A 12,353-nucleotide genomic window follows, 5' to 3' on the forward strand; every position below is an offset into this window, starting at 1 on the left:
GGGCTGGTAGAACTCCACTATCTCAATTTTAAGTGTCTTTTATGTCAAATTTTTACTTTACTTTTACTGTTTAGTAGCAAGAGTTGACAGATGACTGTATGGATGAACCAGTAACAAGTGAACAACAATGGAAGTTCTTAGAAGAAGACAATCATGCTTCATTCAAAAGTGTGTGTGTGTGTTGAGTGGGGTGGGAGACATTTGTGATTTTATTGCACAGATACCATCATGTTTGCTGTTAGTAGGAGTGGTTCTAGTTCAGATGGTGGAATTAGAGGTATGATGACCCACGGTGGCCCCTGATCATGCCAAAACACCTGGGAAGTCTAACAATGGTGCTGGCGTGGAATGGGCAGGGCTAGAGGAAGGCTGGGCGGGAAGGGCTGAGAAGCAGCAGCAGCAGAAAGGGGAGCTGCCGAGTTTTGAGCTCAGCGTGTCAGGAAAGTGAAGACAGGTGGAGAGTGGGGGGCCATTGGCAAAAGGCCCAAAGTGAAGATTCCTGAGTACCAGCTTGGGGGAAGGGGAAATAAGCTAAATTCTCTTTGAGAGACTATAGGAAGTTAGGGAAAAAGCTTTTTAAAATAGGCTGATAGGGTTCTGAAATCATAAATTTATCTGAGCCAGGTGGAGAGAAGAGAGTTGGTCCAGTCCTCTGATAATCTTGGGAAGGGCAAGTTGGGCCCAAGACTCTGGGACTCAAAAAGGGAGCGGAGATCGGGATGGTGAGCAACAGAAAGCTGCAAAAAGGAAATTGGTATTTTAAACCAAAACCGGCTGTCATGCTCTGTCCTCTAAGGGGTGTGTGCGTGCGTGTGTGTGTGTGTGTGTGTGTGTGTGTGTGTGTGTTTGAGAGAGAGACAGATTACTGCCAGTGCAGCACGAAAGTTCTCCTGGAAGAGAGTGCTGGGGGAGGCAGAAGGGGATAGTACAGAGACCTAGTTTATACGTCATCATTTAGCAGAACACATTAATAGTAATAATAAAAACAATAAATATAATAATATTATTCATTATATCAGTAATTACATATCTGTTGGTGTTGAGTCGATTCTGACTCATAGTGACCCTATAGGAGAGAGTAGAACTGCCCTAGAGGGTTTCCAAGGAGTGGCTGATGGATTTGAACTGCTGACCTTTTGATTAGCAGTCAAGCCTTAACTACTGTGCAACCAGGGCTCCAATAATTATATAATGTTTATGTATTATGATATAATAATAATAATTAATAACCACCCCAACAACACTAATCACAGGTCGTCTTTATTGTACCCCAGCCCAGCACCTTGCTGAGACCCACAGTGTTAGGCTTTCATGAGGTTTGACTTGAGTCCAATTATTGCCTCTTATATACAGGGTCGCTATGAGTCGGAATCGACTCGATGGCACTGGGTTTTTTTTGTTGTTCTTGTTTTTTATGTTCTTCCAGGAGTCCCTGAGTGGCACAAACAGTTATGCCCTCTACTACTAGCCAAAAGTTTCGTGTTCAAACCCACCCAGAGGCACCTTGGAAGACAGGCCTGGCAATCTACCTCTGAAAGATCACAGCCTTGAAGACCCTATGGTGCAACTCTACTCTGCACACATGGGGTCACCATGAGTACCAATGGACTCGATGGCAACTGTCATGGGCTGAATCATGTCCCCTCAAAATGTGTATCAACTTGGCTAGGCCATGATTCCCAGTATTGTGTAATTGTACACTGTTTTGTCATCTGACATGATTTTCCTATGCGTAATAAATTCTGTCTCTATGATGTTAATGAGATGGGATTAGTGGCAGTTATATTAATGAGGCAGTACTCAATCTACAAGATTAGACTGTGTTTAAAGCCAATCTCTTCTGAAATATAAAAGAGAGAAGCGAGCAGAGAGACATGGGGACCTCATACCACTAAAAAAGCAATGCCGGGAGCAGAGCATGTCCTTTGGACCTGAGGTTCCTTCCCAGAGAAGCTCCTAGACCAAGGAAAGATTGATGACAAGGACCTTCTTCCAGAATCAACAGAGAGAGAAAGACTTCCACTAGAGCGGGTGCTCTGACTTGGACTTCTAGCCTCCCAGACTGTGAGAGAATGAATTTCTGTTTGTTAAAGCTGTCCACTTACGGTATTTCTGTTATAGTAGCACTAGATAACTAAGACAGCAATCAACAACAACATATGTCCTGCCAATCCTGTTGTCCACCGCTGACCTTAACAAGTTCAATTAATCAGCAAAAGTCCGCACTGCCCATCTACCATGACTCACATTAGGTGTCCCAGTGACGCTGGTCGGCCCACTCACCCTCATGGGTGTCTCCTTTCTGCTCCACTACCTAAACTCGAGAAATCTGTTGAAGTCTTCCTCAAATCCCACCTCTTCAATAAAATCTTCCAACCCTACTAATCTAGGGTGATCTCTAGGGCAACTGCCGGCAGCTCTCACGGGACACAGCCTTATACCCCAAGAGCAGGTTGTCACACACGAGGATCTTATTATCACGACGAATTGTCTGCTTTTTCAGAGCAGGATCGTGACAAAACACTTTTCTATGCCTTCCAGTACCTGGAGCAGACATTTGGAGAAAATGAGTCACTGATAAATTAATACTTAATCAATACAACTGAGGAGGAATGTGAGGGATGGAGGGGAAGAGGTCTGAGCTAATGAAGAAGAAACGGGACACCAGGTCTCAAAGAGGAGACTGCCCGTGGGTTGCCCATGCAGACTGGTAAGGCGGGGTGTGGAGCCAGCTGCTGCCTCGAGGAAGGCAAGCATGAGTCACCGGGGGAGGACTCGGAGGAGGAGGAAGTCTGTGATCAAATGAGCATATTGAGGCGTTGAGGGTGCATCTGTTTCCCTCAGTCAGCAGTTGACTGAATAACTCCAGATTAGAACAGGAAAGAATGGAACTTTGCAACATGTTCTGGTGGATTGTTCGAGAGAATCTAGCTGGGTACAGGCATGGAGTTTGGAGGCAGTGGAGTTCAAGTGCCAGTGAAAAGTAGAAACTGGGTGTCTACACAGTTACCCTATACTTAGTAGTCCTGGTGGTACAACGGTTAAACACTCGGTTGCTAACCAAAAGGTGGGCAGTTCGAAACCACCAGCCACTCTACGGGAGAAAGATGTGGCAGTCTGCTTCTGTAAAGATTATAGCTTTGGAAGCCCTAGGGGACAGTTCTACTCTGCCCTATGTGGGGATCAACTTGACTGGCTATGGTTGTTTTTGGGTATGCTTTATGCTGAGGTTGACAAGAGCCAACTGATGAGCTAACTGCTTCCAGGTTGGGTAGGAGAACGTGGCTTTGGTTTGAGGGTCACAGGGACACCAGCAGGGCTCAGCCACTTCTCCTCCATTGGTTCTTTTGGTGCTGTTTCCTGAACATTCATTCTGGCCACAAGCTGGGCTCGTGCTTCAGGAGATGACGGGGAACAGCCTCTGCTCTTGAAAATCCTGTCTGGTCCATAGTCCCTCAGACTCACACTCTGCAGCCCCCAGGTGAGGACAACCCCTGGTCCTTCCTCTCCTGTAGCTGCAGGCCAGGATCACCCTTTCCAACTCTGCGTTAGAGAGCTGGGCTACCTACAACATGGTGGTCAGACTGAACCGAAGTGACCATGTCTTGTGTCTACAGTCAACAGTCACCATTCAGGCAGAGAATGGGGCTTGTGCCAATGACAAATAGGGCACATGGCTGGACATAGCCACTGAAGTTCCTGGAAAAAAGCCCCTGCAGGACTCTTGAGACAGCAGAGGGTGGGGGGTAGGGCGGCAGAAGCCAGATGACATTGATCCAGAAAGCAAAAGGGAAATCGAAGAGGAAAGAATTCGTTGACTTTGTATTTATTTATAGACTCATATTCTTATATTGTTTGTTTTTGTCTTTTTTGCCCAAGAAGTATGAAATTTAAAACAAAGATTTTAAAAAAATTTTTTATTGTGCTTTAAGTGAAAGCTTACAAATCAAGTCAGTCTCTCACACAAAAACTTATATACATCTGGCTACATACTCCCAATTGCTCTTCCCCTAATGAGACAGCCCGCTCTCTCCCTCCACTCTCTCTTTTTGTGTCCATTTCAGCAGCTTCTAACCCCCATACCCCCTCATCTCCCCTCCAGGCAGGAGATGCCAACATAGTCTCAAGTGTCCACCTGATCCAAGAAGCTCGCTCCTCACCAGCATCCCTCTCCAACCCATTGTCCAGTCCAATCCATATCTGAAGAGTTGGCTTCGGGAATGGTTCCTGTTCTGGGACAACAGAAGGTCTGGGGGCCATGACCACCAGGGTCCTTCTAGTATCAGTCAGATCATTAAGTCTTGTCTTTTTAAAAACAAAGTTTTTTTAAGTGAGAAGATGAAATGGGAAAAAAGGGGGCTCATTGAAGATATATGTCTTGCAGATTTGGCGGTGAAGGGACGGAGGTGGAGGAGCATGTGGGCAACGGTAGAGGAGACCTGGGTGGGGTTGTTGACACAGGGGCACAGGTGCTCCACGATGATGAAAGGACCCCAGAAAAAAGGAGGAAGAGGAGGAGGGGGTGAGGGACCTGGAGTCCCAAGGGAGGAGGCTTTAGGGTTTGCTCACGGAAAGGAGGCCTTTTCCATCATTACTTGAAGCAGTCCCCACAGCCCTCAGCCCAGTAACTCGGTCCGGCATTTTTCATTTATTTACTTTTTTACAGTTCTTTTTGTGGAATTAGTTAAGTTTATTGTGGTTGCTAGTAATAATAGAAATGACCTCCGGAAAGTTTAAACCACAGCAAAAAAAAAAAAAAACAGAGATTAGATATATGTTACCTCATGAGATCTGCTTCTGATCAGCTTTGTCACTGTTGCTGTTAACCGACGGCAAGTCTGCTTCCGACTCCTGGCCACCCCAGGCACAACAGAACGCAATGCTCCCTGGTCTTGCACCATTCCCATGACTGGTCTTGGAACAGACTCTTGTGATCCATAGGGTTTTCACTGGCTGATTTTTGGAAGTAGATCACCAGGCTTTTCTTCCTAGCCTGTGTTAGACTGGAAGTTCCACTGAAACTTGTTCAGCATCAGAGCACTATGCAGCCCTCCACTGACAGAAGGATGGTGGCTGTGTTTGAAGGGCGTTGCTGGCAATCTAACCTGGGTCTCCCGCACAGAAGGCGAGAATTCTACCACTGAGCCATCACGGCTCCCAGCTTTGACATAGTCTTCCAAAAAATTTCTACTGGAATTTGGTCATGTCGTTTCTAGAAGAGTATGAGACAAGTCGGATCTTTCTGGCTCTGAGTTTTCTCATCTAGGATCAGGGCAAGGCCCTCCATCCACTCAATTCCTCCTCCCCCACATTTCTTAAGTTCCTTTGTTGATGCCATTTGTGTTACCATTTTAAATACAGCAGTGAACAAAATATTGGTGTTTAAGAAGCTCAAGCCACTTGATGTAGAGAGTGCTTCTAGGGAAATACCTGGACAGGGTCACATCTAGGTACACTAATGAAGATGCTGGAAATACTCTAAATGTCAAGAGTGAGAGCAAAAAAACCCCCAACTCATTGCCCTCAAGTCGGTTTCGACTCATAGCGACCCTATAAAAAACAACCCATTGCCGTCAAGTCGATTCCAACTCATAGTGACCCTATAGGACAGAGTAGAACTGCCCCATACAGTTTCCAAGGAGCGCCTGGTGGACTTAACTGCCAACCTTTTGGTTAGCAGCTGTAGCACTTAACCACTACGCCACCAGGGTTTCCGCGACCCTATAGGACAGAATAGAACTGCCCCACAGGGTTTCCAAGGAGCAGCTGGTGGATTCGAACTGCCAACATTTTGGTTAGCAGCCGAGCTAACCAAACTGTGTCACCGGAGATTGACCAAATAAATATTGGTATACCCATGATAATAAACCTTAAAAATCTACAACTATTATTGTTGTAACGTATATAATAATAATGATAATAATAATAAATAGTTAATATCATTGTATAGGAGCCCTGGTGGTATAATGGTTAAGCTCTTGACTGCTAACCGAAGATCAGTGGTTTGAACCCACCAGGGGCTCCATGGGAGAAAAGACCTGGATACCTTCTCTCTCCTGTGAAGATTACAGCCTAGGAAACCCTATAGGGCAGTTATTCTCTGTCCTGCAGAGTTGCTATGAGTCAGAGTTCAAAGCACACAACAACAAAATTCCAGGCATGGCGCAAAGTTTTAAAATCACTCTCCCACTCTGTTCTCCTAGCCCTGGGAGGTGGTACTCTAGTTTTCTACAAACAATGGGTGGCCTTGGGTTTGTTCTACCTTTAGGCCCCACCCCCTCACTCCCAACTCAAAGTGACCCTATAGGACAGAGTAGAACTGCCCCATAGGGTTTCCAAGGAGCAGCTGGTGGATTCCAACCATGAATGGATCACTTAACCACTGCGCCACCAGGGCTCCATAACTGACCTAGTGCTGAATTAATTGTTTTTTTTCCTGGCCCAAACGCAAATCATTTCACCTAAATCAACTAATTGTATAATTTGTTACTTTATCATGCATTAAAATAAGGTTGAAACTGAACAGTCTTGGAGAAAAGACAACTTCTCTAAACGTTAAGGAGCCTTGGTTGCCCAGGGTTTTAAGGTCCGTGGTTTGGAACCCAGCCACTCTGTCGGAAGAAAGATGTGGCAGTTGTTTCCACAAAGATTAAAAATATTACAGCCTTGGAAACCCTGTGGGGCAGTTCTACTCTCTCCTATAGGGTCACTGTAAGTCAGAACTTTATTGTGTTAAAAGTTATCCAGTGAGTTGGCAGTTTTGATAAGCTACTTTGTCCTTTCTATGTAGAATCTGTAAGCACAAGGCATAAACGCTGCCTGTATGGGACAGGTGTTCCCTTATATGGAAACCCTGGTGGCATAGTGGTTAAGTGCTAGGGCTGCTAACCAAAGGGTTGGCTCTTCAAATCCGCCAGGTGCTCCTTGGAAACTCTACTGGGCAGTTCTACTCTGTCCTGCAGGGTCGCTGTAAGTCGGTATCCACTGGAGGGCACTGGGTTTGGTTTTTTTTTTTTTGGTATTGAAAATATACATGACTGATTTTTGTGTTTCTTTTAGTCCCTCTTTCAGAAATGTTGAGGATGCATTAATTGTCTTTTTGGTAAAAGAGGGTATATTTTTAAAAGATGAGTGATCCGTTGGCATCTAGACAGGCCACTTATACAGGGCTGGTTCGTATTTGGGGCAGACATCGACAGTTCCATTCCAGGTTATCTTTAAAGGAAAACCATTTGAATGCTATTTGAACCCTAATTTCTAAGAAAAGAAAGGAGGAAGTGGTGAGGTCCGAAGATAGAGCTTGAACTTCCAGTGCTGCGTAACAGTGGTCATTAAAACGACAAAGGGCCTAGCCTCCAGAAAAGCTGGCTTGGGGCTTCCCGGGAGGGCTGAGGCCCCTGGGAGAAAGCCCTCTCCCCGCCCCCCACCCCGTCCCTGCGGGTAGAGGCCACAGGCTTGCTGGGGCTCTTAGTCACAAGGACACAGTGCCAAGCCTGCCTGGGAGAATGAGCAGGAAGGGGGTAGCAACTTGTAAATCCCCTAACTTCATTTAGTAGGCCTCTGGCAACGCAAAAACAGTCAACCTTGAAAGAGGAAATTCCCAGTAGGAATTTATGCAAATATAGTCCCTTAAAGCAAAAGGGTTGAAACAAACAAACTTGATTTGGGATATTTTTGGCTTCTGAAATAAACTCCGGAGGCCGGAGCGAAGCTAGTGAGCCGGAGTTCAGGGCTAGCTCTGGGCGCGCAGTCAGGCGGGGACTTGTCTTAACAGAAGGCGCAGCTTACAGTACTCCCCGCTTCTGCGGGCCTCTCCTCTCTCAGATGCAGGTTCTGAGCCAGCATGGAGGTCACTCCAGCCTCTGCAAGGGACACAGGAATGTCAGGTGACCAAGTGTCACACCAGGGAATGAAGCGGCCTTTCAGCTTCACATCTTCCCACATCGCCAGCCCGGGGGTATTTTTGATCCTCTTCCCACCAGTGGCCCTCAGCTAGCCCTGCCGCCGCTGGGACCCTCAAGCTTTGTCCTGGATGGCTTCAGGCACCTCCCACGCGCTGGCACCTGAGGGGCGCGGAGTCAGGGTTGGTAGTTAGAAACTGTGTGTGTGTGTGTGGAGGAGGGGTGGCATTTCCCCCAAAGGTCTCGGAATCAGCCCCTTTGACCAGCAACCCCTCAGGTAGAGGTGCAGTTTCTCGGGCCCAAGCCTGGGGCGCCCTCACAATCGCGTCTCCCTCTCTGCCTTTTCCCCAGGATTTGCCCCACGGGCGTCCCCTCGCCGAGGTCAGGATCTTCCTGTGGCCAGTCCGCAACCGGACCCCGGCCCTAGAGGGACAGGCCAAGGCGGGCTGGGGTGGGGGCGGGGGGTACTTGGGCTGTGCAGCGGCTGGCGCTGGTGGCCCTGTGCTGTGCGGTTGGCAACGGCCCATGGGGTCACTGCCCGGTCGCGGCCTCGCCGGCTTAATCCGTGAAGACTCGGCAGAGCTGGCTGTGTTGACATGGGCCTCGAGGGAGAGGCCCCCTCAACTCAGATGTCCCCCTCCCCTGAGACTTCCAGACCCTCCCTCGTTCTTCAGGGTTTCTTTCCGGATCAACCTGCAAGCCGCAGCTGGCTTGCATTCTGCGGTCGCGTGGCCGTGTCCCTGGGACTCTGAGGACTTTCCCGAGGTTGGGGCTCCCCCGTGGCAGTCGCGGATGCCCAGCTCCGAGGAGCGCAGGCTAAACTGGAAGAGTCTGGTTGATAGCCTTCCCCAGGGCTTCAGAACCCTCTGGGGGCGCGGCCTGCCTCGCGTCCTGCTGTGCTCCAGGGGTTCCGTTCCCGGGTCTGAAAGCTGCCAGGCCTGGCCGAGTCGTCCCGGAGCCCGGGTTCTCGGGAAGGCGGGCGGGGGGGGAGTTGAGGAAATGGGCCCCGCGCCCCGACGCGGCGAAGAAGCCCGCGACCCGGCCCCGGGCCTGACGCTCTGGGCGCGGGGACTCGGGACCAGCTGTCCTCACGTGGGCCGCTCCGGTGGGCGGTGCCCGGGCCCCTGGCAGCCCAACCCCTGGGGCCGTGGGGGAGAGGGCGGGGCGCTGGCCGCGAGCCCGGGACCCGTGGCATCTGGAGTCATTGCCGGGTTGTCTGGCGCACGTTTCCCAGCTCCGGGTAGAGCCGCCGGTGCACGATCCCTGGGCGCGGAGAAACCCCGAAGGGCTCAGAACTTCTGCGCTCTCAGCGCCGCCCCGCCCCGCCTGTCCCCGCCCGCCAGGAAAGCCCCACGGCTCCGCCCGGCCCGGGGCTGTCCTCCAGCCTCCCAGTCTGGTGCTCGCTCCGCCGCCGCCGGGCTGGAGTCCGCGAGCCGCGGCTTCTCTGGGGCGCCACGCGGCTCGGCCGGTGACCTCAGCCGCATCCCCCGGCCCGCGCCCCGGCCGCCAGCATGGTGCTGCTGGCCGGGTCCGGGCCGGAGGGCGGCGGGGCGCGCTGCGTGTCCCCTCAGCCGCCGTCCCCACCGCGGGGCGAGCCGGCCGAGGGGGACCCCGGCGACTACGAGGAGTACGAGGACTTCTCGCGGCTGCCCGACACCCGCAGCATTGCCTCTGACGACTCTTTCTACCCACCCGCAAGCGAGGAGGAGCCGGGCGCCTGGAGCGCGGAGGGCGTCCCGGAGGCGGCGACCCTTCTGCGCGCCGCCTGCGCCAACGACGTGGAGCTGCTGCGGGCGCTGGTGCGCCGTGGGCCGAGCGTCGAGGAGGTGCGGGAGACCGACCGCAACGGCCGGGTAAGCGGGCGTCCCCCAGGTTTGGGGTGCTTCTCCCCCTCTCCCTTCCGTGCCACCACAATGTCGGCTGTGCTTGGGTATGGTGGTTACCCTGCGGCCGCCAGGCGCGCCTTTTCCCTCTCTCTGGGCGCGCAGCGCGTGTGCAGCACAGGGATCCTGTCCACCCCACGCTGGGGGGTCGCGGACGAGCTTTCCCTGCTCTGAGCTCGCAGCGTCCCTGGAGACCAGGCCAGTCCCCCCGTCCTTATTGCATTCCCTTCTCTTTTCCCCTCCCTAGAGTTCTCAGAGAACTGACCTTCTGTCCCCGAGCCCGTCCTGGGGGCTCGCGCCAGGGGTTGATGCCTCTTGCAGGGTCTCTTTTATCTGGGGCGCCTCTGTCCATTACGCCTCCTCCCAGGCCCCTGGTAGGTGGCCCTGCCCCCATCCGTGCAGGAGCCAGCCCCTCCTGCCCAGCCCCTCGTCTGCCCCCTCGGCCCCTAGCGTTGCCCTTACTCTTCCCGACCGTGCCCCTGCTCGGTGCTCCACCCCCGGCCGGACTGCCTAGTGGCCGGCGCGGCTCCCGTCAGCTTGACCCCTGACTTGGCTGTCTACAAGGTCCCCGCCCAGAGCTAGGGCCAGCCCCGGGTCCTTCGGAGGCAGGACCGGGGGAGGGCAACGGAGGGGCGCGCATCCACACTTAATTATGCCTAGATTCATAGACCCCAAGAAGCCTATAGAAAAGGAAAGGAGAACTTGGCTTGAGTCAGACTTGAAGGACTTGCGCTCCAACACAACCCACCGCGTACTTCGAGGGAAAAACCTCCATGTGACAGCGGTGGCCAAGTCTCCTTAGTCTGTGCCTGGTGGAAAAACGGCAGCGTTCTCCCGTCGCTCCCAAGGTCCTGTGATTTCTGACTCAGCCTAGAAAAATCAGGAATGTAGTGCTTTTGCTGATAGGAAATGGGGGTGTTTTTACCTGGGGACCTGGGATGACTCCAGTGCCCTGAGTTTGTTTCTGGGGCAGACTGGTTTGGCCTGGAAGGGGTTTAGGCTCACAGGAAGCTGGCAAGAGTCAGTGTGTATCTGTACAGTTTCTCTAAGGACCCAGCTTTTGAACTTGGAGGAGGGGTCTGTGATTGTCTTTGCCTTGTGCCTGGTGACGCCACCCTCCCTGGGCCATGAGGGAACCAGAACTAAGGGTTGGGACCTCCCCAGCAGCACCACCGTCCTGCTCTGCAGCTTCCTGCCTGGAGGTCAGGGTAGGGGTTCCTGAGGCTGCCAGACACCAGAGTCATGGGCGAGGAGGCTCCCCTAGGTTCCCAAACCAAAATCAAAGCAAACCCCCCGCCAGCTAATTGCCAGTTCTACTTTCATTATCACTAAGATGAGTTTACACTCACAGGTGTTTGTGTCAGAAATTGGCCTCCTGAAGCAGGTAACCCAGTGTAGTCGTTTCTTTGCTGCTGTAGTAGAAAACCCACAAGTGGGTGGGTGGCTTTAACAAACAGAGTTTTATTTTCTTGTAGTTTCAGAAGCCTGCATTCAGGGCAGGGGCTCTAGGGAAAGGCTCTCTCTTTGTTGGCTCTGAGGGAAGGTCCTTGTCTGTTTTCACCTTCTGTTCCATGCTTCCTTGGTGATCTTTACGTGGATATGGCATCTCTCCCTGTATCTGTGCTTGCTTGCCTCTGTGCCTGATCAGCTTTTTTATATCTCAAAAGTGATTGGCTTGAAGTGAGCCCTGCAGTGATACAGCCTTGTTAACACGACAAAGAAAACCCTGTTCTCAGATGGGATTACATCCACAGGTATAAAGGGGTTAGGATTTACAACACATATTTTTGGGGGACACGATTCAATGCGTAACTGCCAGGCATACTTGAGGAAACCCCCAAAGGTCACTAAGGCCCCAAATGTCACAGGTGTAGGGAGCATTCTCCCAATGTCTTGTGTGGCCTGGGGGTTTCCAGTGGGCTGGGCTGGGCGCTGGCAGGGTCTGTCTCCATCTGCCCCCCGCCCCCCCATGTTGCCTTTAAAACCCGCAAGGTTGAATAGATTCCAAATCATAGCAACCGTATGGACAGAATAGAATTGCCTCATAGAGTTTCCAAGGAGCGCCTGATGCATACATGTTGCCTTGGGGAGGGGGGAAATGGTTCTGTAGTTGAGAAATAAAAAGCTTGGAAACAACAACATTCCAGCAAATGGCATAAACCGTCCCTAAGGGGCTTAAAAAAAAAAAAAAAAATTTTATTTTTTTTAAGGGGCTTAGGCCTGACTCTCCTGGCCTTTCTTGAAAGCCGCACCCTCAGTATAGAGGCAGGGGGTGGGCAATAGATCCACTGCCTTCCAGCATCTCAGCTTCCTTGGCTGCAAAATAGGAATAATGGCAGTATGGACCACCTGGGGCTGTGAGCAGGAAATGCCCTAATGCACACCAAGCTCTGCCTGACACCCAAGGCACCTGTTGGCCAGCTTGTCCCATTCCCCACCCACCTGCCTGCCCCTTGCTGGGAAGCCAAAGCCCTCCACCTCTCCTGTGTCTCCAGCCAGGCAAAGCCTCTGCTATCTGTTTACAGTGACGGAGAGCTGCTGGGGAGAAGGGCCACCTTGCCGGCTCTCT

At 51.7% G+C, this 12,353-nt stretch overlaps 1 protein-coding gene across 1 annotated transcript in view; it reads left to right on the forward strand.

Annotated features, from left to right (window-relative positions):
- Positions 1-9,091: 9,091 nt before the first annotated feature.
- The window catches only part of ANKRD33B (ankyrin repeat domain 33B), a 105,729-nt gene continuing 102,467 nt past the window's right edge, over positions 9,092-12,353 (forward strand). The window contains exon 1 of the mRNA XM_049861075.1: positions 9,092-9,754. Coding sequence (XP_049717032.1) covers positions 9,413-9,754 — 342 coding nt within the window. The 5' untranslated portion in view covers positions 9,092-9,412. The remainder of the gene's footprint in view (positions 9,755-12,353) is intronic.

Source organism: Elephas maximus, chromosome 2 (genome assembly GCF_024166365.1).
Source record: "Elephas maximus indicus isolate mEleMax1 chromosome 2, mEleMax1 primary haplotype, whole genome shotgun sequence".
Taxonomy (NCBI): Eukaryota; Metazoa; Chordata; class Mammalia; order Proboscidea; family Elephantidae; genus Elephas; species Elephas maximus.